We start from the raw sequence: 26,520 nt of genomic DNA on the forward strand, positions 1-26,520 counted from the left end.
CTTGTTAACACATAGTAAACAATTACACACAACACCCATTGTTAGCTAGTAACAGTCCCCATTAACAGCTGTTCACCCTTCTAGCCAGATTGATATCACTCCTTTGTCCTACTGTTCTCCTCTCCTTTTGGGTTCAATCATTTTCTCCTTACCTCCTCCCCCACCGGCATTTTCCTAGCAACCATTAGTTCTGGGTATGTGTCACTTGACCCGAAATTTTAACGCTGACTTCTCTCCACAGATGCTGCCAGACTTGCTGAGATTTTCCAGCCATTTCTATTTTTGAGCAAAGAAGGTTACCTTAGAGTACAATGGATCTTGATCAGATAGAGTTTAACCTCGAATCATGTGAGGTGCCACATTTTGGTTCCAAATCAGGGCAGGACTTATACACTTAATGGTAAGGTCCTGGAGAGTGCTGGTGAGCAAAGAGACCTTGGAGTGCAGGTTCATAGTTCCATGAAAGTGGATTCCCAGGTAGACAAGGTAGTGAGGATGACATTTGGTACACTTGCTTTTATTGGCCAGTGCATTGAATATAGGAGTTAGGAAGCCATGTTGCAGCTGTACAGGACATTGGATAGGCCACTGTGTGCAATTCTGGTCTCCTTATCATAGGTAAGATGTTGTTAAAGTTGAAAAGGTTTTGAAGAGATTTACAAGGATGTTGTCAGATTTGGAGGGTTTTACCTATGGAGAGAGGCTGACTAGACTGGGGCTATTTTCCCTGGAGCATCGGAGACTGAGGGATGACCTTATAGAGGTTTATAAAATCATGACAAACATGGATAGGGTGAATAGCCAAGGTATTTTTCCCATGGTAGGGGATGCCAGAACCAAAGGACAGAGATTGAAGGTGAGGGGGAAAGATTTAAAAGAGACCTAAGGGGCAACGTTTTCACATAGAGGACAATGCATGAATGAAATGAATTGCCAGAGGAAGTGGAGACTGGTACAATTGCAGCATTTAAAAGGCATCTGGATGGGTACATGAATAGGAACTGTTTAGAGGGATATGGGCCAAATGCTGACCAATGGGACTAGATTAATGTAGCATATCTGGTCGGCATGGATGAGGCAAAAGGTTTGGGGCATAAGTTGGGGCAAAAGGTTTGTTTCTATGCTGTACATCTCTATGAGGAGAAAGTGAGGACTGCAGATGCTGGAGATCTGAGCTGAAAATGTGTTGCTGGAAAAGCGCAGCAGGTCAGGCAGCATCCAAGGAGCAGGAGAATCGATGTTTCGGGCATGAGCCCTTCTTCAGGAATCATCTCTATGACTCTACTTATCTCTTTGCAGTGTTCTCGGTTGGAGAACTTCCAATATAATGGCCAAATATGTTTATACTGAATTAAATGTTGGCAACCCACATTGAATTTATGGCTGAGATTATAATTAAAGGATATAGATATAAAATTTAGGATTGGGTTAAAAAAGGTAAGTAAGTAACAAGAATCTCAAGGGAGCAAGTGTACATGATGCTTTTTTTGCATTTGTCATTTTTAGTAAGATAGTGAAAATAATAATGAGGCTAATAATGTGCACAGTCAAAATGCTGACTTGCTTCAGTCAGCCATGCATAAGTTATCCTCAGACTATTTACTGTTGCCAATGTGCAACTTAAACTTCCTTCTGATCCAGTTTAGCTCTTTAACAGGCAGGTAATTATTGTCCTATCCTAACTTTGAAAACATTACATATTGTGAGGAATTCAGAAAACTGGCATGCCATCTATTTTCAAAGTACACTCCACTGTAAGACTTCAGAGCATACTTTTGACTATAATTGTAAGACCTAGACTGAGCTTGAGAGAGCCAGTATAGAGTTTAGAAGTCTTGATTAGTTACAAGATCCATTACAGTATGTATGTTTTCAGAAATTTTCCACAATTTAAGTTTACCATCATAACTACAGAAGAACTAATATTTACTAAAAGTAATGGGGTTCGGTCCATCCACTTTTGGACGTCTGTATAGGGCATTAGTTGCCTGGGCACAGGTCTTCTCTCCCATTTGGTTAGCTGAAGCTCTCCTGCCATCTTCGGTCTTCCTTCTTGTGCATCCAACCGTTAAAACCCCAGACTCAATAATCATTACTAAGCAATACCCACTATGCACGATCAGAGACATTCTGAAATTATTTGGCTTCTTAGTGGATGCACAGTTCATGGTCAATCTTGGATTAGCCAGACACATGTGCCCAATTCCTGCCAATTCTCACTGATATCATAAATTCCTTCTGTCTCCTGCCTAGTTCACCTTCCACCCTACAAACCTTCGCATCAACCAAATCATCCACCGACATTTCCGCCACCTCCAAAAAGACCCCACCACCAGGGATATATTTCCCTCCCCACCCCTTTCCACCTTCCGCAAAGACCGTTCCCTCCGTGACTACCTGGTCAGGTCCACACCCCCCTACGACCCACCCTCCCATTCTGGCACTTTCCCCTGCCACCGCAGGAACTGTAAAACCTGTGCCCACACCTCCTCCCTCACCTCTATCCAAGGCCCTAAAGGAGCCTTCCACATCCATCAAAGTTTCACCTGCACATCCACCAATATCATTTATTGTATCCGTTGCTCCCGATCTGGTCTCCTCTACATTGGGGAGACTGGGCGCCTCCTAGCAGAGCGCTTTAGGGAACATCTCCGAGACACCCGCACCAATCAACCAAACCGCCCCGTGGCCCAACATTTCAACTCCCCCTCCCACTCTGCCGAGGACATGGAGGTCCTGGGCCTCCTTCACCGCCGCTCCCTCACCACTAGACGCCTGGAGGAAAAACGCCTCATCTTCCGCCTCAGAACACTTCAACCCCAGGGCATCAATGTGGACTTCAACAGCTTCCTCATTTCCCCTTCCCCCACCTCATCCTAGTTTCAAACTTCCAGCTCAGTTACTGTCTCCTTGACTTGTCCGACCTGCCTATCTTCTTTTCCACCTATCCACTCCACCCTCTCCTCCTTGACCTATCACCTTCATCTCCTCCCCCACTCACCCATTGTACTCTCTGCTACTCTCTCCCCACCCCCACCATCCTCTAGCTTATCTCTCCATGCTTCAGGCTCACTGCCTTTATTCCTGATGAAGGGCTTTTGCCCGAAACGTCGATTTCGCTGCTCGTTGGATGCTGCCTGAACTGCTGTGCTCTTCCAGCACCACTAATCCAGTATTTGGTTTTCAGCATCTGCAGTCATTGTTTTTACCTAGTTCTTTGATGTGCCAATCACTTTGTAACATCATCCTTTTAGTAACAGCTTGGCTCTTTTAGCTTACCAATTTATCTTTACCAAGGAAAGGTGGCATCAGTGAATCTACTTTTGCATCTGCCTTGCATATGCAGCTTCACCTCGTTGTGATTAACTATCATCCTAAAGTCCCAGCTGATACATTTAAAAAGATAGAAGTAAATACAAGGCTAAAAAATTGACTCCCGAAACCTAATTCTAAAATGGTGTTTTACCTAAAAGCATTATCGAAAGATAGGAAGATAGAAACATCCTTGTAAACCTGCATTGGATTCACTCCAGGGCCAAAACATCCTTCCTATGGTGTGCTGCATAGGAAGTATGCAGTACTCAAGGGGTGTCTAACAAGGATTTTGTATAACTGCAGCATAACTTCTGTATTCCTACACTTCAGCCCTTTAAATATGAAAGCCAGCATCCCACTAGTCGTCTTAATTATTTTCTGCACCTGCTTGTGGCCTTTTAAAGAGCTATGCATCTGAACCTGTAAATCTCTTTGGATATCCACTGTATTTAATTTTTGTGCTTTCCGAAACAAAAATACCCAGATCTATCCCTTTTCGGTCTGAAATGCATGACCTCACACTATCTGCCACAGCTTTGCCCATTCACCTATCAATATCCTGTTGTGTTTTCATGCTGTCATTAACGCTTCCGACAATAGTGTTCAATTTTGAGTCAGCAAATTTGAATATATGAATTCTTATGCCATTACCCAAGTCGTTAATGAATTTTGATAATAATTGAAGCCCCAACACAGATCCTTGCTGGACCCCACTGGTTGTGTCTGCCAATTTCAATATTTACCCATTATTCCAATTCTCTATTTGCTGCCACTCAACCAATTTCCTATCCATATCAGTAATTTGCCTTCAGTCCTGTGGGCTTCCACCTTACCTAACAGTCTCTTGTGTCAGACATTGTCAAACGTCTTCTGAAATCCATATAAATAACATCCATCATCTTACCACTCTACCGCAACCTTTGACACCTCTTCAAAAAAAAACTCTACAAGGTTTGTCAGGCGTGACCTATCCTTCATGAATCCATGCGACTCTCCCCGATTAGCTGAAGTTTTTTGAGGTGTTCAGTTACCCTATCCTTGATTATAGACTCCAAAACCTTCCCCACCACAGATGTCAGGCTAACTGGTCAGTCATTCCCTGGTTCCCCTCTGTCATCCTTCTTAAAGAATGGAGTGATATGAGCAAATCAAGACAATGTGTTCGCCGAAATCTGTATTAGCCTTATGTATAAGCTGGTGGCTTTAATTTTGACCTGGGCCATAAGGCTTTCTTCCTTGCAGAAACATGAGCTCTATGTAGCTACACTCGAATAGAATATGATTTAATTCCTCATTTAATACATCCAATCAAAATAATTAATTATTGAAAAATAACCTAATCCTCCACCTAAATGACCTAAATGAAAGACTGGCTTAAACCAACAATTATTTTGACTAATAGAGGTTTTTTAGATTAGATTAGATTACTTACAGTGTGGAAACAGGCCCTTCGGCCCAACAAGTCCACACCGACCCGCCACCCACCCAGACCCATTCCCCTACATTTACCCCTTCACCTAACACTACAGGCAATTTAGCATGGCCAATTTGCCTAACCTGCACATTTTTGGACTATGGGAGGAAACCGGAGTATCCGGAGGAAACCCACAGAAACACAAGGAGAATGTTCAAACTCCACACAGACAGTCGCCTGAGGCGGGAATTGAACCTGGGTCTCTGGCGCTGTGAGGCAGCAGTGCTAACCACTGTGCCACCGTGCCACCCACAAACCAGGTATACTTGTTTACGTATGAAAACTATGTCACTTTTTTACTCACCAATAGAAGGGGCTCCATCGTTGTCTCCATTTAAGACTTGCAAAGCATCTGCTGAGCAGTTTGCACTGTTGTTTTCGATTGCGAAGTCAGTAAAAGAGATTGTAACATGGTTAACTGTTAATAAAACAAAATCCTCCAGTTACCGCAGTAGTTACAGTTCACTAATCAAAGCCTACGGGGAAACCATGAGCAATTATATATCCTTTCACAAATTAATTCATTCATTTTTTTCACAAGGAAATAACATTCTATCCTAGAAACTGAAACCTTTGATGAGAACCCATGAAACTTCAATTTTTGAGACGTGGTTCCAAAATTTTAAAATTGTCCCTATGTAAGAATGCCCCCAATAAATATCTCTCAGGACGATTGAATCCCCAAATTTAAGGTGAAGTGAAATTTGCTTTGCAGAAGGGACAAGGCAAGGGGCAGAACAATTTTGCCTTCACCTGGCTTTTTCATGAAGATATGGTGGGCCAGTGGGTTGCAGCAGAAGCTCTGGTGACAGGAGGACATCTTTTAACACCCAAAGGAATTCTCATCAAATTGACGCTCAATAATGGGATTTCAGGGGGTGTTCTGGGAAGGATTGCATAGTCAATCCACTAAATTGCTTTGCAAGGTTTGTAGGACAACTTTACTTTCCTCATGTGATTCCAGGTGTCCTTCCTGCAGTCTTCACCCAGTGAGAAAGCTGCAACTGCCTTCCCACATAGGCCATTGCTAAAACTGCAAGTGGGGCCCGATGATGTCTTCAGACATATATGTCCATATTGAAGGAAGACTGTGCTGGCTTCACACAGACACCCATTCTGCCTGCTCAGAAGAGAGGTAAGAATTGATGAAAGCGGGAACTTTGTGAGATATTGACAGGCAAGTTACCTGGACAATTATATCTCTGTCAGACAGTTAAGATCACTGCTAGTTTCTGAAATAACCCAGAATTAACTACCTAAGTTCTGCTGTGTATTACTCTAGTGAATTTGTGTGTAGCATTGGGCAAGTTTTTTCCATCACATTTCTTTTCAATACTAGCATATAACCAATTGGTGCTGCAGTGGCACCATGGTTGCAGTAATATCATATTCTGGATTGTGTTGTCATCTCCTTTTCTGTTTTAATATGGAAAAACACCTTGTAAAATCTTCCTTAAGATAACATTCCTTTCATGTCCCTTTAATTACTTCACAGATTGTTTGCATCTCCAATTGATTTTTTATTGAATTTAATACCCAAACTCTAGAGTAAAATCTCTTTGCAAAGAGATAAGGCTTTCTAGCAGCCATTCCTGCAGACAATGCCCTTTTAAAGAAAGATCTGAGCACTGAGCACTGTATGACCTGGCATTTAGCCTTCATTATCTATATTTCTGCTTGACAAGACATTGATTCCACTTGAAATGATTGAGTCTCTGAGCTGCTTGGGTACAAATTCAAGTCAAGGTGGCCACAGCCACTCTGCCAAAATAAACAGACCATTAAGTATCTAATGCCTCAAATTTAGCTCTGTTACCAATGCATTTGCTCCTGACAAATTAGGTAAAATAAATTACTTGATATGTTACTCTCACTTCTATTAGCACCAATTTCCCTTCCATATTGCAGTTCAGTTCTTTTGTCCATTTCAATGTTTGGAACAAAGCTGTAATGAGGTGTGTAATAGAGAGGTCTGGAACAAGTGATTCTGGTACAACCAAAAGCTGAGCATCAGTAATTCAGCTTTTGCTGGTTAAATGCTGCTTGACAGTACCATCAGTGACATCTTTGATTACTTTTCTGATGCTTGAGAGTAGACTAATCAGGTTCTAAATTGCCTGATTGGAACTGCTCTGCTTTTTGTAAACATAACATCCTGTGTAAACTTCCACATTGTCAGGTAAATGCCAGTATTGTAGCTGTAATGCGATAATTTAGCTTGGTTTGTGCTGGTTTTGGAGCACAAGTCTTCAGCAGTCCTGCCAGATCCCATATCCTGAGCTGTACCCTGAGTCTTCAGTCATTCCTCAATCTCATGTGATACTGAGGACCAGGTCTGGTTGATTGATGTTGAGGGATAAATAGCAGACAGGACACTGGAGAGATGTCTCCTGCTTGTCTTTGGAGTGATACTGTGGGTTATTTTATGCCCAATTGAATAGGCATTTTTACCTTTCATTAAAACGGCAGCACCTCTGACAATACAGCGCTCCCTCAGTACTTCACAAGATTACTTTAAGTGTGACGTAATCCCACAATATTCTGATTCAGAGGAGAGTGTGCTACCAACTAATCTATTTGTTGATGGACATATCATCAGTGACAATACAAAGAGTTGGCGAAAGCAAAACATAGATGATGATCAACTTCCTAGTTTGGGCAGCATGGTGGCTCAGTGGTTAGCATTGCTGCCCTCACAGCACCAAGGATTCAGGTTCAATTCCAGCCTTGGGCATCTGTCTGTGTGGAGTTTGCACATTCTCCCTTGTCTGCATGGGTTTCCTCTGGGTGCTCTGGTTTTCTCCAAAGATGTGCAGGTTAGATGAATAGGCCTTTCTGAATTACCCATAGTGTTCAGGGATGTGCAGGTTAGGTGCATTAGTCGGGGCAAATATAGGGTAGGGGAATGGGTCTGGGTGGGTTATTATTTGGAGATCAGTGTGGAGTTGTTGGGCTGAAGGGCCTGTTTCCACACTGCAGGAATTCTAATTCCAATTCTAAACAATGCACAGAAAGGAAGATCATTCAGCACTAACCAATACAGCTGCAATACGTACATAGGGGATTCATATTGATCATAGTCAGTATCTTACTTACATGGTTTCTGCGCTCGAATGATCCAGCTACATTGCTGATTGTTTAAATAGTTTTTAGGATACAGAGGTGATGTGATAATTCCCCCAACATCATCAGTAGTAATGTAGGACCCACATGCTGCAAACAAAACAGAATGTGAAAATCGGATTTTCAGGATGAAACGGTGTCAATATCCAAATCAAAAAGTTTAAATTGGACTTACTTTGATCAAATACTGCTTTGAATCCTTTGTGCTCATTACTGCCATTTGAGCGGAAACGTACATAGAGTACATTGTAAGTAGATGTGATCCTTTCTGAAATTAAACTACCACACAGTTTTCTCAACATGAGGGCTGTTTCATCCAAACCATCATAAACCTACAAGAGAAGAGATAGTCAATGTAGTGTTAAGCATGGGTTATGAAGAATAGCAGTCACAACAGCTAGTACAGGGCTTGGAATTCAATTCATTAATATACTTTAAGCTAATTTCATTATTTGCTGTTCACCTTAGTTGGAATAATGTAGGAAGCCTAAGTTTAGTGGAAGAGTTTTGAAATCTAGACTTCCTGAGCACATGACAGCCCTTTGATTTGAATGTTAACAACACCAATTTTAGATCTTAGCTACAACCCCAATTTTCTTTCTTTTGAGCTGAGGGAGGTGATTTTAATTACAGCTAAAGGGCAAGTTGGCAGTTTGTAGAGTTCACTCACCACCTTGCTCATCTTTTTGCCAGCGTGAGGTCTGAAACATTTTCTTATTTCTGCTTCATTTATTATTGGCGTGCTGCTGATGAGCCGCAGACACTCGGCAGTCACCAATTGCACTTTGAATAGGCATGTGGCTTCAGGTGTGGAGCTAGGGGTTAACCAGAGGTATCCTCAAAGACCAGAGAATCAATAGCCAAAGAGTTCTGTGCATTCAGAAGGAACACTGCTATTGCTATTGGCCTAATCTAAAAAATGTATTAATATTGCCTACCCTGTTTCTGAAGCAGATTGTAATAGTTCCTTCAAGGACCATTGGTTTGCCCATTTCTCATCTGGTGGGAAACCTACAGAGTACACATTGTGCAACTTCCTCTCATTCATATTTCAAAATTGAAATTAAGTGTCTGAAAATATGCATTAGGATCCCAAATTACATAGGATTCTCTGATGAAGGGCTTTTGCCCAAAATGTCGATTTTCCTGCTCCTCAGATGCTGCCTGACCTGCTGTGCTTTTCCACTCTAAGCTTGACTCTAATCTCCAGCATCTGCAATACCCACTTATCCCAAGTTGCATATTCCAAGTGAATTTTAACTTATATCAAATGGTTCTGGCCAGAGGACCACTGTAAGCAGGGCAGAAAGAGTATTCATAGAGTCATATAGATGGAAACAAACCCTTCAGTTCAACTAGTCCATCCTACCATGATCCCAAACTAAAGTAGTCCCATCTAGCTGCATTTGATCCATATCCCTCCAAACCCTTTCTATTCATCTACTTATCCCATGCCTTTTGTGAGCTGCTGGCTGTCCCATTTACAACATGCAGATGGATTAAAATAAATCCTGTGACTTTTTGTGTTTCTCTTCAGTATGTTTCTATTCTTGAATTAGCTATTTCTTTGAATGTCTTTTTATTCCCCCACGAAGATAACCTTTAATTCATTCACTAGGAGTCTATATTTCTCAAATTTCGAGACAATTTAAAATCATAGGTCACTGGCTGTGATAGCACTTGGACTCATTGCTTTTAAATGATGATTTCTTATCCAGTTATGTGTAACAGTTTCCAGATTGGGCAAAGAATCGCAACAGAATATGTCAGAACTCCAAGGCTGATGCAGCAGTTCTTGGTTTCAATTTAGATTTCAAATAGGTACTGTTTTATTTCATTTTGGCTTACTTTAAACAATGTGTAAGTCTCAAATTTAAAATGCATATCCTACACATGTGGCTGTTCAGTGTGATCTTTGTAGCTTTTTGAATTTTAGCTGAATGGAACTTCTTATGATGTTAGATGTATCAGCTTTTGACTAATCCAGCAAACATGAAATCTAGACTGGTTGCTATGGGGAATGGAATGTTAGTTTGCCACACTCTTAAGAAAATATGCGTACATGATGGGGTCCTTAGGGATGAAAACCAGAAGTTTAATTAAAAGAAATACAGTGAGCTGGTACTTATATCGTTTTAAACACAGAGCCCTGCAGCATTAAAGTGATTAGCTCTCTGACATTGAATGAAAAAGGGGAGTTATATAAAAAGTTTGAAATTAGTCCAAAAATCTTATCAAAATAAACGCCAAAAACAGGAAATTTAAACTGCTGAATCGAACAAAAAAAGTAGTTGTTGGAGAATCCCAGCAGGTCAAGAGAAAACAGAATTAACATTTCGAGTCCAGTGATCTGGATATTACCAGAAGAAGGGCTTATGCCCGAAACGTCGATTCTCCTGTTCCTTTGATGCTGCCTGACCTGTTGTGCTTTTCCAGCAACACATTTTTAAGCATATTACCAGATCCGCTGAGGTTTTCCAGTAATCTTTGTTTTAATTTGTTTCTCAGCTCCAGTATCTGCAGATCTGTTTATATTAGAAGTAAAAATGCTAATGGCAACTCATGTTCATTCATAACTACCAGAGACAAGCTGATTACTATTTGTACGAAAACAATGCTCAGAGAAATGGAATGGAAGGTACCAAAGGCAGTATTTTCCTGTTTGCTATTAAAATGTTTGTCAAGGAGACTCATGGTGCAAATTCAACAAGGCTTGAACGGACTTTTTTCACGTAAATCTTCCACTCTTCACTTTATTAATTGTACAACATGGCTCTTGGGCACCCTGCTCAAGTAATTGTGCAGTTGCACAGTGGAAGCACTTGCCACTAGAGGGACCTTTTTGATTTCCCATCTCTAGCACTATGTTGAAAGCCCAGCTGCAGACGACTTCAAACGCAGCAAGTAAAGAATGACCCCCTCACACTGTGGTGCTCAACCGCTATTACCAAACACATGGCCCGTTGGAAAGGAAGGCTTGCTCCCATCTTCATGGTCATGGGTCTGGATGTGTCAGTAGGCAGGGTAGAGGAGAAGGAGTGCTGTGCTTTTTCCAGCTGACAACCTCAGGAGGCCACACGATCAGAGTAAACTAGCCTGGAGACAAAGGCACAGCTTGGCTCAATGCTGTAACCTGGGTAAAAAGAGAATGCCCAGCGCTTCAGGGAGAAGGTAAATTATCTAATTAGGGGCAGCATGGTGGCTCAGTGGTTAGCACTGCTGCCTCACAGCACCAGGGTCCCAGGTTCGATTCCAGCCCCGGGTGACTGTCTGTGTGGAGTTTGCACATTCTCCCCGTGTCTGCGTGGGTTTCCTCCGGTGCTCCAGTTTCCTCCCACAGTCCAAAGATGTGCAGGTTAGGTGAATTGGCCATGCTAAATTGCCATAGTGTTAGGTGCATTAGTCAAAGGGAAATGGGTCTGGGTGGGTTACTCTTCGGAGGGTTGGTGTGGACTGTTTGGGCCGAAGGGCCTGTTTCCACACTGTAAGTAGTCTAATCTAATCTAATGCACACCACCCGCACCCCCCCCCAGCTAAGGTAAGCGCTACTATCTTCTGTCTTCCACCTCACACTCAGAGCACCACCCCTCTCACTCTGCCACTGCTAATGCATCTCACCAAAGCTCAGTATTATGTGCAGCATGTTCACTTGACAATGTTTACCCACATCACCCTTCCATCCTGCCCCCGCACTTCCTATTCACATTCTAGGAACAATTCAACATCTCTCCTGCTCATGTATTATCACTAACTGATCTTTCATCCATTTCCATCATATTCAATCACTTCCTTTGACATACAACAACAAAAAATACATATCCAGGTTGAGCCTTGGCAGACACCAAATGAAGAAGAATTCTTCAACCTAACCAGAGGGAGGCACAACTGCTCATGTGGAAATGTAGGGACCTCAATCTGCAATCAACTTAATCAACTTTATTGCTCTGCATTGTTTTCCCATTCCTATTATTACTAACGTATTCTTAACTTGCTCATGTTTTTATGCATTTTGTACTACTAATTTCCTCTCTCATCTCATGCAACCACGAGCTGCAAACAGTGAACATCCACCAGGAAAAGGCCAGTGCCAGAGACATTCGGTTTCACCTCCACATTCAAGGAGGAAATCAGAGAATCCTCAGTCATTGCAGTGGCAAGTTTAAGATTTTTCACCTCCGTGGGCAGGCTGACTTAAGTTCATCTCAGCAGCAGAATCTGGTGAGCACATCACCAACATTCAGTGGAATGGAAGATAATCCCTGTTCTCAGACATGAATGATTTCAGCAAACTGCATAGGAATGCCAAACAGGGTTGTCAGAAGCAGACTATGAGCTGGATTGAAGAATGAGCGGTCTAACAATGTTACCAGTCCCACCGTGGCTCCAGGATATGCACATTTCTCTGCCTGTATGGACAGATGGTGACTGTTATGGAGACCCAGGTCCAATATACTCAGTATGTGCCAGATATACACACACTATACTCTAGACATAGGTGCTCAACAAAAAGTTACAGTAACTCTGGCCTCTGCACTAACTATAATGCGAACCGCACAGAAGCTGGAAACATGCAAGTCAGTGCTGACACCACTGAGTGCGCACTGAGAAAGCAATCTGAAGCATACTCAGGCTGGCATCCTTTGACATATGTGCTCGAGTGAGTGGGTACTAACAAAGCAAATAAAAGCATCATGTGCAAATGCATGGCGCATGTGTATCCCAGAATGCAAAGCAGAAACATGAAAACATAGACATTCCTGAGCTCCAAAGTCACATGTTGCATGTGTTTATCCATGATGATACAGTGAGGTGAGAGGTTTGCCAATGAATGAAGCTCAAACATTTTGGTGGCCATGGAACATGTAAGGGTCTGATACAGGACAAGCAGTTGCATGATGGCTGGGAGAGTTATTCCGTGAGCTGCAGCTGCCAGATAGCCCCTCTGGCTTACATGTCAGGAAGGTTCACCCCCAGTTATCCAGTCAAGGACAGGCGAATCAGAGGTGGCATAAAAATAAGGAGAACTGGGGTTTAAATCTGAGTCAAGTGCATGGAACTAAGGTAGAAACCGCTCAATGGCAAGATTCTAAAGTCACCACTTATGGGTTGGAGAGGAACTGGTGACATTTTTCTTCGGGTTGAAATTCTGATTCTTTTCACATTCTCACCGCGTTTTCCCAACTTTCACGCCTGCACCAGCAAGGGAAAAGTCTGGCCCAAAGATGGGTTTTGAGATAAATTTGAGTTCCTTGACATGACATTTTTTGTAAACATGTTGGGTATTTGGATGAGTGTTTGAGGCAATATAATTTAAATCTTAGTAAAACAATAATTTTTCTTTTTTTGTATGCTTTCAAAACATGGTGTAAAAACTATTGTTCCAGAATTTAAAGTCAGGCAATCAATTAAACTTGATTTTTAAAACATGGGGATAGTTTGACCAAGCTGCTGGTTAGGGCATAAGAAAAGGTTGAATGCTGTATACTACTCAAATCTAAAGATCCAGTTCCAACCAAATGTGACACAGAACAAAAAATCTTTCAAGTTCAGCCGATAATGCAAATAAATCCACTTGCACCTCAGTCAATATCTTTAAATGGATTCCTAACAAGACAGCACTTATTCTCAAACTAATTACAATAATTGAAATGAAGATATTGAGCCTGTCTCAGAAATGTGAATGTGACCAGCCCGAGAAAAGGTTGCTTGTTTTTTGAATTGATCCTATAATAGGCCTGCAGAAGCCCAGTGAAAGGAAAGCTGCACCCTGGAGCCTTGAACGATAAGACCACACAGATTGCTACTGGTAAGTTCAGCTCTGGGCTTTTATTTCTCCCTCTGTGTATTGCAAAAGCCAATGAGTAACGGATGACATGTGAAGATTTTTGTGGGTTGGGAGGGGGCCTTGTTATATTCAACAGAGCGTGGGAGTTGTGTGCACAGTCCATATACTTGTGAACATCGCACTGGAACTCTAAAGACATAAATTCCAGATTTATTTATTCACACAGGCTCTTGCCTGTAACGGGCCTAATTCCTACCATATTCTAAAATCGTCGGGGCTGAATAGTGGTTAAAAACCGATCACTAGGTTGTGTCTCAATTTCAGGCCAACTGCTGCCCTGTTCCCGCCTGAAAATAAATTTGAAACCACTCCCAATGACTCAGTTATTGAGCACAACAAAGGAGAATACACTGGGAACCAGATGTTTCCTTTGAAATATTTCAAAAGTCTTGGCTGAATCTACTGGATAATTTGCAGAGTAGAAAAAGTAGAAATACTAAGAGTTACCACTAGGTAAATGTATAGCCACTTATTTTAACTGTTTAATCAGTCCTGTTCTTTGATGCAGTGATTGATCATTTACATTCACGTATCCTGCCTTGCTCATAAGAAAGCCTTTTTTGGGTGGTGATCTCAGAATTTACTCAGATGTTACATTTTACTGGGAATAAGGTATTGTATGACTTCTGGGTCTAAAAATAATGGGAGGCAAAGATCAGTTTTGCAGGAGTGGAGTGCAGCTCCTTCACAGAAATGTGAAAATTGTATCTATGATTAATTCATTAGGTTCCAAAAATTTGTTTAATTAAAGTAATTATAATGAGGTTGAAGCACTGAAGGTTCTACATTTGTAAAGCTCCTTTTTATCATTACTGAGATGACAGTCCATTTAAGAACTGGCTTTAGGTCCTTTTTCAAATTATACATCAAATATTGAAAGATTTAGCAAATAATTAACTGATGTACTAAAAGAGACACAATCAATGATTCTCCACTGTCCTACTTCTGTTGGAATGTCTCAGATGGGGAGCTTTAACATGGGGGATGAAGAAACACAAATAGGAAAGTTACTCTATGAAATCCATATTCATCCCTTGGTGGTCATTATTAAAGCTAAGAACTCCACAGGCTTCCAGTTGCCTGCCACTTTGAGACCCACTATGTTCCCTGATTAGATTAGATTTGATTCCCTACAGCGTGGAAACAGGCCCTTCGACCCAACAAGTCCACACCGACCCTCCAAGAGTAACCCACCCAGACCCATTTCCCTCTGACTAATGCACCTGACACTATGGGCAATTTAGCATGGCCAATTCACCTGATATGCACATCTTTGGACTGACCAGCATCTCTGTCTCAGGTCTATTACAGTGCCCCAGTGAAGCTCAGGCCAAGCTTGAGGAACAGCATCTCATTTTCCATTTGGGGGCTCTGCAGCCTTCACAGCTCAATACTGAGTTCAATGGTTTTAGAACCTGAACACCTTCCTCCATGTCCTTGACCCATCCCTACACCCCAGGCCCTGTCTTGACATGGACTGTTTTCAACAAAGCAAACCCATTTTCACCTATTCATTGTCCCCATTATCAGATTTCCATTCTCCTTGGCATGCTGCCATCCATCACTTTATCTGCCAACTATCATTCTCGCTCTCTGGGCTCCCATCTCTGCCCATACCCTCAATCTTTCTACCCAACCCCTAACACCTGACTTCAGCATATATACCACCTTTTGATGACTGGACTTAAAACATTAACTCTACTTTCTCTCCACAGATGCTTCCAGATCTGCTGAGTTCCTCCAGCAAATGTGGTTTTTGTTTCAGATTTCCAGCATTTGCAATTTTTTGTTTTATTTTACCAAATAAAAGGCTAGTTCAGCCTCAGTTATAGTTTTGTGTCCAGTTCTGGATGCTGAAGAATGTAAAATCTTCAGAGAAAATGGAGAAAAGATTCACAAGCATGGCTCCATGGATGAGGGAATTTAGTGATAGAAACATTGGGCATAGAAACATTGGGCATAGAAACAGGAGTAGGCCATTCAGCCCCTTGAGCCTGTTCCACCATTCACCAAGATTATGAATAAACTACGGCCTAACTCCATATCTGTGCCTTGGCATATCCCTTACTATCTTTATTTAAAAGAAAATAAAATCACAGATTTAAAATTAATAATTGATCATGCATCCACTTCCATTTGTTCCAAACAACTACCATCCTTTGTGTGTAGAAGTACTTCCGAAAATCTCTCCTGTGGGGGCTCTGTTCCAAATTCTCAGGCTATGCCCCTGGTTCTTAAAAGCCCAGTCAGTGGAAATAGTTTATCTTCATCTACCCTGTCTTTTCCTGTTAATATCTTGAAGATTTTGCTCAAATCAATCCTTAACCTTCTAAATCTTAGCAAAAACAAGCCTAATTTTATATAATCTCTCCTCATAATTTATCATTCTTGTGAACCTATGTTGGATTCCGTCCAAGGCCAATACATCCTTCCTAAGATGTGGTATCCAGACCTGCTCACAAAACTCCAAATGGGGTCTAACCAGAGTTTTGTATAACTATAGCATAATGTTTGTATCCTTATACTCCTGTCTTCTAGACTAAAGGCCAGAATTCCATTAGCTTTGTTGGGTATGTACTCACCTGTTTGTGAGATTTTAAAGATCCATGCACCTGGTGCTTGGAACAATTGGATAAGCTGGGGCTGTCCTCTTTAGGAAGATTAAGAAGTAACTTGATGGAGATGTTCAAAATAATGAACAGTCTAGACAGTATAGGAAGAAAGAAATTGGTCCTGCTGGTTGAAGGATTAAGAACAAAGGATGTTGATTCGACATAATTGTCAAAAGAACCAAAAGAAGATATTTTTTACATAGCGAGTAGTTTGGAAACAGAAAACTCTGCCTGAGAATACGTGAAGGCAGATTTTTTAGAAAACCTGCATAGACATGGTAGGTAGGACTTAAATACAGACCTCCTGCCCAGAGGAACGCAGACTTTCATTGCACTCTCTAAATGAAGAATTCCAAAGGCTGGGAATCAAATCTAGACTAACTGCTTATAAAGCTTCACTGTACCACCAGTGATGGCAGTGACTACATTAATCATGAGTCATGGAATTGAATGAATAACAAGAAAATGGATTTAATAGCAGGATGCAAACAGAGAGGTCATGTCTTTCAAAAGAAAACTGGTGAAATAACTGACATGAAAACAATCGCAGGGGAACAGGGAAAGAGTAGGAGAGTGGGATAAGCTGTTGATGTAGACAGTCAGCTCAAACTCAGAATTGCCTACTTCTGTGCTGTAACCATTTTAAGATTTGATGATCTTCACCATTAAATATATTACAGTCATGCAAAAAGTCTCCCACAAACATAGTGTAGTTACCATAGACAATAGCTTCACAAAATACAGAAATGGAAACCTTGGTAAAATATTTTGTTTAAAGTTGATAAGGGCAAAAAGGGAAGACAACATATATAAGATTTGGTTCTGCTTATCAAACTGAAGAAAGCTTGTTAAACTTATAACCAATTAACTAGATTTGTTCAGATACAGTCATTATTAGCTCCAATCATTTAAAAATATCCAATCATTTCAAAATTATTTTTAAATCAATCTGTTCAGACATGATGTAACATACATCTGGAGTAGGTGGGACTTGAATCCAGGTCTTCTAGCCCTGTAGTAGCTATGCTACCAGTGTACCATAAGAGCCCTTAAAGCTCTAGCCGGGGTAATTTGGATTACTGTTCCCATTGCATCACCTTCTTCTAATTGCTTAAATGCTCAAAATTATTATTTATATAGATGTGATGGAAAACTGTCAGTTAATTATTACCACCAATGTATTTTCAGATTCTCTTAAATTTCTAGCAGCACAAAATTTTCCAAGCGCACCAATCTTAATGACTAGATAATATGCATTATTTCAAGAAAGCCAATGACAATGGATATGTCACTTGCGAAATGTTGTGTATACAAGAAAAGCATGTATCAAGAGAAATATTAAGTAGCACAAACATGTTTTAATGTGTTAAGCAGAGCTTGTTCAAACTCTAATTTTGGAATTGCAGCAGGAGGGGTCCAAAGCAAAATGAACATATGTTTCCAATTCTGAAACCTCCAAACTTAATTAGTGCAATGGTCATTCTCAGCAACCCACATTTCCTTTCATTTACACACAGGAAACTGTATGCATCTGGTGTACGTATATTTTAACTGATCTACCCAGTTCTCCTTCATTCTTTGTGTGAATCATTCAGATACTCTGGAACTGTGCCAGTGACATGATTCATAGAAACCCTACAGTGTGGAAACAGGCTTTTCGGCCTAATAAGTGCATGCCGACCCTTCATAGAGTAACCCACCCAGACTCATTCCCCTACTGATCTATATTTACCTCTGACTATTGCACCTAACCTATACACCATGGAAAATTTAGCATAGCCAATCCACCTAACCTGCACATCTTTGGATTGTGGGAGGAAACCCACACAGACAGTTACCCGAAGCTGGGATCAAACCCGGGTCCCTGGCGCAGTGAGGCAGCAGTGCTAACCACTGAGCAATTTTTAAAAATCAAGCAGACTACTTAATTAACCTCCTTCTTGATTTCAAATTCATAACACATTCTATTTGTGTGAATGCTGAACTGCTGATACTTTAGAATAACTAAAGTTAAATCATTAACTCTGCCGTTATACTTTAACAAAGTGAAGAATTGTGTGTATTTTACACTTACATGTGCAATAATGGAACTGCTATAATGCAGGCTGAGAGAAGGGAACTTGCATAAAATTCAAGTTTTATTGGAAATTACTATGTTTCAGTGGGTCTGCAGTTAATCCCTATCTTTAATGTGCAGTTTAACAGCACAGGTATTTCCTTTCAAAAATGTTCCGGAAAAGCTTTGTTTTAAACAAAATTTGTAAGACCCTATTAAGAAACTTGAATATTAGCCCATTGTACCAAATTGAAAATGCAAAATAAAGCAGCTGCGATTAGTGCTTTCCAGATACTATTTCAAGATATTATACAATGTGCTGAGAAATATAAGATGGGGATATTGGGCACTAGTTTCATCAGCTACGAACTAATTGTTGTGTTATGTAGTCAAATTCCTGTCTGGAACAGTTTCTGTGTTCTGGCGATCAACATGAACAGTTGCTTCTAATTGTGGGATTTTTTAATGGGCCTATTTTGATGAATGACAATTTTGGGAATTGATATCTTTTCCGAAACTTCTGTATAGGAGAACATAGCAAGCTGTTTGAAGAAACAATAGGAGAAAGTTTAACTTGGCTGGCAAATGCCTTATAATTTCACTCCTAATCCTATGAGATTTCTGGCTATTAATGCACCAAGAACACAAAAGAGGAAGCCTCTAAGCAATCTACTTCAATTGCATAAAACGAGTTAATGTATTCTCAACTCAATTTCCAAAACATGCAGAAATTAATATTATAATATTTAACATTATGCTGTCAATCTCATCAGAGAAACTATGAAATTAGAGATGTGAAGAATTAGAAAGGTTATTTTGCTTCAGTTGTGAATGCTTTTCTGAAGTTAGAGCTATATATGGGAGGTGGTGCCAATAGTCACCAGACTAAAAATCCAGAGCGTCAAACTCTTGCTCTGGGGAATAGGTTCAAATTATACTACAGTAAAATTTAAATTCAATAAGATTTGGAATTTTGAAAATTTAATCTAATGGTAATCATTGTCAATTGTCACACAAACTGATGCGATTCACCAATGCCCTTCGGGGAAGGAAAACTGCAATCCTTATTTGGTCTGAACCACATGTGACTCCAGACACACAGCAACGTGGTTGACTTTGAACTGCCCTGTGAATGCCCAAGAGCATCAACCAGCTCAAGGGCAAGTAGGAATGGGAAACAATTCCATGTGAAAATAAAATAAAATAAAATCCAACACTGAGGCTGGGGTTCTAGAGGAAGCGTTACGATCAGTAATGAAAACTTATTTGTCAGAGGAATATTGAATATTAAGTTTTCTAGCATCGATGCCTAACTCCATATTAAGCACAACCATCTTAAATTAAAACTATGTGCTGTTTAGAGCTCTATAACCTCTTGAATATAAAGATGACTGCCTCCATTATTTATATTTGCTGATAAAAGAGGGACAGAAAAAGTTACTTTCCTACTTCACATGAAATCTGGTTGAGGCCAAACAAATCATTTGAAAAGTGTCAAGTTTCTTGCAAAAAGGGAAGATATAGAGTACGCTTAACTTTTTAAAAATGTGCGAAGTGATGTCTAATTCAGCATCAACATGAGAAGTTGTGTAGAATATTGAGGCACATTCTTTTGTGGGTAAATCAGGATGGCCTAGAATTGGTTACCCACAAAGGCAAACTGAGAAACCGTTCTAAATTGAAATATTTACATAGATACAAACAAATATTAACATAGATACATAACATTGTATTGAGTTATAAATTACTCAAACTTTTAAAGTCCCACTTACCAAATCCTTTTATAAAACTCTATTTTCAAGCAACTACTGAACTTACTTCTAAAATAAATTATGATTTAATCATTTATTTTACTGACTTACAGCTACATAGTCAGAATCACATGATTGATGTTGTTCAAGATCAAAGTCAACAAAGTCAAGTAGGACGTGGTGGTGGTAATCCACAGTGATGATCCAGGAACAGTCAATGTTACTGCCATAAGGACTGGGATAGTTTGGTGAGTGGAACACGCCGTTAGGTGCCGTAAAAATCCCACCACAACCTGAAAGTGAAAGAGGAAATGTCTAACTTAAAAAAAGAACTTTTAAAGCAATTCCTCACATTGCAGCAAGTGACTTGGAGAGGGCTGGTTACTCAGATAGGTCAACATTGAACCCCTCACCTACAGTCCCAAATCAAACAGTGGGGGAAAAATATCTTGATTAAATACTAATATTTGTAAAATACCCTGGGCTTTTTCGTGCAAGCATTCATTGCACTAGTCCACAGGCTTTTATGGTCTTTGTGATTTACAGTAACAAGGAAGTCAAAACAATACAGTGCCCACAATAGGGAGCTCTGTGAACAAGGGGTCTTCTCAATGAATCAGATTGAAGATTCCTTATCAAGGCATGCAGGCTGTAAAATTTAGCTTTATAGCACTGCTGGTGCTGGAGATACAGAAGACAGGGGTTTGTTAGATGGCATCCAAGTCCCCAATACAGGGGAGTAAATGGCCTAGTGGCATTATCACTAGACTGATTAATCTAGAAACTCAGCTCATGTTCTGGGAACCTGGAATCAAATCCTGCTAGGGGAGATGGTGGAATTTGAATTGAATTTTTAAAAAAATCTACTGATGAGCACACTGATTATGAGAAAACCCATCTGATTCTGGGAAGGAAATCTACTGAGGTCACTTGGTCTGGCCTACATGTGACTCCAGACCCACTATCAATTACCCTCTGAAATGGCTAGTAAGCACTTAGGGGCAGCCTTAAAAAAAGTGCTGGCCAGCCAATAATGCCTGCATCCCATGAGTGAACTAAAACTAATGTTACCTCTGGCTTGGCCACACAGCGTGTGTGATTTTAACAAAGTTTGCAGAGAGGGCATTTGCAATGTTAGCAATAGCTGATTTAGCACACACTTGCCATTTTGGACATCACAGCCCCTTGAAATATTTATTGTAAACATTCACTCAGGGTTTCAGTCCAATAGCACCATTAGACTTCCAAGTGTGATGCTTTTGTCTTTCATTTGTGCTGAGGGTGAGTGAAGAAGCAGTATCCTACGTTATTGGAGCAGTATGCAAAAGTTTGGATTCAAAAGGGAATGGTGTTTGGCTTTGAGAAGGGGACAGAGGAATTTGAAAACCCATCAAACTTGCCCATGTTCATTGAAGGCAGCGATTATGGGAGACATTTTTTAGCTGCAACGCACCATGTTGCAGACAGCAGCAAGAGGAAGCTCTGTAAATAGTGAGGAGGATGAGGCCTCGCTCTCAATAGAAGATTTTATCGAACAAAGATATACAGGGAGCACTTATCTTACCTCTGTCACAGCCAGTAACAGTGTCTGAGGTGGCTATGTTTTAACAATGAAGTAGCCACTGAGCTGAAGACGAGTAGATAACACCAGGTTTGAATGTCACTTACAGTCACAAAGTCATGAGATGTACAGCAGAGAAACAGATACTTTGGTCCAACCCATCCTTGCCGACCAGATATGCCAACCCAAATCTAGTTCCACCTGCCACCACCCAGCCAATATCCCTCCAAACCCTTCCTATTCATATACCCATCCAGATGCATTTTAAACGTTGCAATTGTACTAGCCTCCATCACTTCCTCTGGCAGCTCATTCCATACATGTACCACCCTCTGCGTGAAAAGGTTGCCCTTTAGGTCTCTTTTATATCTTTCCCCTCTCACCCTAAACCTATGCCCTCTAGTTCTGAATTCCCCCACCCCAGGGAAAAGACTTTGTCTACTTATCCTACCCATGCCCTTCATGATTTTATAAACCTCTATGAGGTCACCCCTCAGCCTCCGACGCTCCAGGGAAAAAAGCCCTAGCCTATTCAACCTCTCCCTATAGCTCAAATCCTTCAATCCTGGCAACATCCTTGTAAATCTTTTCTAAATCCTTTCAAGTTTCACAACATCTTTTTGATAGGAAGGAAACCAGAATTTTGCATGCAATATCCAAAAAGTAACCTAACCAATGTCCTGAACAGCTGCAACATAACCTTGCAACTCCTGTACTCAATACTCTGACCAATAAAGGAAAGCTTACCGAACGCCTTCTTCACTATCCTATCTACCTGCGATCCACTTTCAAAGAGCTATGAACCTGTACTCCAAGGTCTCTTTGTTCAGCAACACTACCTCGACATCACCATTATGTGTATAAGTCCTGCTAAGATTTGCTTTCCCAAAATGCAGCACCTCGCATTTATCTAAATTAAACTCCATCTGCCACTCCTCAGCCCATTGGCTCATCTGATCAAGATTCCATTGTAATCTGAGGTAACCTTCTTCGCTGTCCACTACACCTCCAATTTTGGTGTCATCTGCAAACTTACTAGCTATACCTCTTATGTTCACATCCAAATCATTTATATAAATGATGAAAAGTAGTGGACCCAGCACCGATCCTCGTGGCACTCCATTGGTCACAGGCTTCCAGTCTAGAAAAACAACCCTCCACCACTATACTCTGGCTTCTACCTTTGAGCTAGCTCTGTATCAAATTGGCTAGTTCTCCCTGTATTCCGAGAGATCTAACCTTGCTAACTAGTCTCCCATGGGGAACCTTGTTGAAAGCCTTCCTGAAGTCCATATAGATCACGTCCACTGCTCTGCCCTCATCAATCCTCTTTGTTACTTCTTCAAAAAACTCAATCAAGTTTGTGAGACATGATTTCCCACACACAAAGCCATGTTGACAATCCCTAATCAGTCCTTGCCTTTCCAAATACATGTACATCCTATCCCTCAGGAATCCCTCCAACAATTTGGCCATCACCAATGTCAGGCTCACTGATCCTTACTGGTTTCCCTGGCTTGGCCTTACCACCTTGCTTAAATAGTGGCACCACGTTAGTCAGTCTCCAGTCTTCCAGCACCTCACCTGTGACGATTGATGATACAAATATCTCAGCAAGGGGCCCAACAATCACTTCCCTAGCTTCCCACAGAGTTCTAGGGTACACCTGATCATGTTCTAGGGATTTATCCACAGTTATGCATTTCAAGACATCCAGCATTTCCTCCTCTGTAATATGGACATTTTTCAAGATGTCACTATCTATTTCCCCACATTCCATATCTTCCATATCCTTTTCCACAGTGAACACTGATGCAAAATATTTGTTTAGTATCCCCCCATCTCTTGCAGCTTCACACAAAGGCCGCCTTGCTGATCTTTGAGGGGTGTCTAGATTAGGGTGGTGCTGGAAAAGCACAGCAGGTCAGGCAGCATCTGAGGAGCAGGAAAATTGACGTTTTGGTCAAAAGCTGAAACATCGATTTTCCTGCTCCTTGATGCTGCCTGACCTGCTATGCTTTTCCAGCACCATTCTAATCTAGACTCTGATCTCCAGCATCTGTAGTCCTCACTTTTGCTTATTTGATCTTCGAGGGGCCTTATTATCTTCCTAGTTACCCTTTTGTCCTTAATATATTTTTAAATATCTTTTGGATTCTCCTTAACTCTATTTGCCAAAGCTGTCACATGTCCCTTTTTTGCCCTCCTGATTTCTCTCTCCTGTAAATTCCTACTGCCTTTATACTCTTCTCAGGATTCACTCGATGTGTTCTGTCTATACCTGACATATGTTTCCTTCTTTTTCTTAACCTAACCCTCAATTTCTTTAGTCATCCAGCATTCCCTACAGCTGCCAGCCTTTCCTCTCACTTAACAAGACCAGATATAGGGTGATTGTTCATTGGCATTCTTGTGTTTGCTAATAGCACTTAGGAATATATATATATATTTCAACATAGCATCATGATCAGAAACTAAAATCTAGCTTTTTGATTGAGGTTTTGGACATGTGTTCCAATATGTTATGTTGCTCATGCCAACTCCTGTAAATAAGCAAGAGGCTGGTATACCTGAAACATTGACTTCTCCACCTCCTGATGTTGCCTGACATGCTGTGTTCTTCCAGGTTCCTGCTTGTCTACTTTGGATAACAGCAACTGCAGTCTTTTATGTCTCATGCCATCTCTTACCTGATTAAACTCCTATGAAGTATGTTAGGCTTTTTTATGATGTTAACAATGCAAAATAAAGGCAAGTTATTATTGAATTGAGATGGAAGATCCAAAAAAGAGGCAATCTCACTCAGATTTATTTTTATGAAAGAAGGGAGCTTAGCATTTCTGAGAGGAAATTCCACTGAGGTCATGCTCAGAAATATGGAGTTGTATTCCCATTCTAGCAGTTCTTTCCTTGTGCAGAACAGTCAGGAGAAGGCAAACCACACATTCATTTCACAGAGGTCAGCCACTGTATTCTTAAACTTAAAGATTGTGACAGCTATTTTGACACCATAAATGCATAAGGCCAGTGTGATGTTAGGATGTAGATGGGTAGTAGTGAAGGATGCCAAATAAACAGAGTGCCAGGTGGATAGGATGTCCACTGAGGAAGTGGTGGGGTGCTGGGAGTGTGGGGGTGCCAGATGAGTAGGGGATAGGATGCAAGGTAAGCAGAGTACCAGTTGTTTATGAGGTAGGGTACCATTAGAGAGGATGGCAAGTGGGAAGTGGGTGTAAGGTGGCAATGTAGGTGACGTTGTGTTTAATGTAGGATGGGGTAGGTGAAAGAAATTGGGTCCAGCAGGAAAGCAGGGTCAAGGGTATTGGACCCGAGGGTTTCAGGCCTGGTGGTGGAGAGACATTGTCAGATTGAATCCAGCAGGCAGGGGAGAGGGATTGGATCAGATTTGGTGTGAGGCTGGTGGGAGGGATGTGTCAGATCGGGTTGGGTCAGGATCTGGGGAGTATAAAGAGGCTGGAGTGTATGAGGTATGTGCAGAGTTAGTTGAATCAATACTTAGAAACTAGATTATATATTTAATAGTCTAGCTTTTTCTGAGTAACTACTTACTTAACTTTATCAGAACCCTTGGATATATCTAATCTGGATGGAGACTTTCAGAGGGTTCCAGATCTAGAGAAGTAACTGATAGGAAAATTTGATTTTCTGATCAATTCCTTCACAGTGTTCTATAATAGGAATTCTTCAGGGTCCCCATGTTCAACTCCCATCAGTAATGACCATCTGGCCATTGGAATATCAAGGCCAGAATAATTAATCAAATAAAAACTCAAATGTCATTCTTATCTGCCTCTCTCCAGAGTAAGACAAAATCCTCAAATTTGTCAGTTGGAGCTGAGTCTCTTTTCTTTACAACATTTTCCTGTAACTGCCTCATGTTTTGATCAAGTCTGGCCAAGATTGATAGTTCAATTTAATACCATTGGTCTCAAACAAAGTCATAATCACACCAACCTCATATTTGTAATACAAGACAAATGTCCACATACATGCTAAAAACATACTCAGTACACATATGCAAAATGCCCATGTGCAGTACCCCTGCCAATACTGCCAGTGATATCATTCTGTCTGACTTATTCATTTTTGTTTTGCTAATTAGGGCTTTACCATGCTTTTTTTAACTGACAGGAAATTTCACCAAATGTGCATACACAGAACTTTATGCATGATCAATGAGGACATTTCAGGAGACACAGTCAGAGTTTAAACAGTTTATGAGTTACTGCAAACAAACAGAAGTAATAAGTATTACTATAAGCAGTTCCAAATTTACAAATGGTCTTAAAACAGGCCTCTTATTCTGACTCACCTCCTGCTTTCTGTTGCCAGGTGGCATTGAAACCTTTTGCATTGCCATTTGAATTTGTCTTAAATCGAACAGTGATATAGTTTCCAGTGCTGGAGACCACTAGTGGGTTGTTTGGTGGGCGGGTTCCACACAGTTGGGCTAACCGTACAGAGGTAATGTCTGGACCACCATATACCTGAATAACATAAAGGATACACAAGGTCATAGAATCATAGAGTCATACAAAATGAAAATTGACCCTTCAGTCCAGCCAGTCCATGCTGAACATAATCCTAAACTAAGCGAACAGGCTACATACCTCCACATCTTTCTTATTCAAGTATCTATCCAAATGTCTTTTAGAGATTGTAATTGTACCCATTTCCACAGGAAGTTCATTCCGTGGGCGAACTACCTTCTGTGTAAACAATTTGTTCCTCACGCCTTTTTATAAATCTCTCTCCCGTCAAC

At 40.8% G+C, this 26,520-nt stretch overlaps 1 protein-coding gene across 1 annotated transcript in view; it reads right to left on the bottom strand.

Moving 5' to 3' along the window:
* cubn (cubilin (intrinsic factor-cobalamin receptor)) overlaps positions 1-26,520 on the bottom strand; it is a 295,475-nt gene that overhangs the window by 137,367 nt on the left and 131,588 nt on the right. The window contains exons 26-30 of the mRNA XM_072574987.1: positions 26,071-26,245; positions 20,288-20,469; positions 8,088-8,244; positions 7,886-8,002; positions 5,094-5,207 (exon numbers count right to left, since the gene is read on the bottom strand). Coding sequence (XP_072431088.1) covers positions 5,094-5,207; positions 7,886-8,002; positions 8,088-8,244; positions 20,288-20,469; positions 26,071-26,245 — 745 coding nt within the window. The remainder of the gene's footprint in view (positions 1-5,093; positions 5,208-7,885; positions 8,003-8,087; positions 8,245-20,287; positions 20,470-26,070; positions 26,246-26,520) is intronic.

This window comes from Chiloscyllium punctatum, chromosome 8 (genome assembly GCF_047496795.1).
Source record: "Chiloscyllium punctatum isolate Juve2018m chromosome 8, sChiPun1.3, whole genome shotgun sequence".
NCBI classification, from domain to species: Eukaryota; Metazoa; Chordata; class Chondrichthyes; order Orectolobiformes; family Hemiscylliidae; genus Chiloscyllium; species Chiloscyllium punctatum.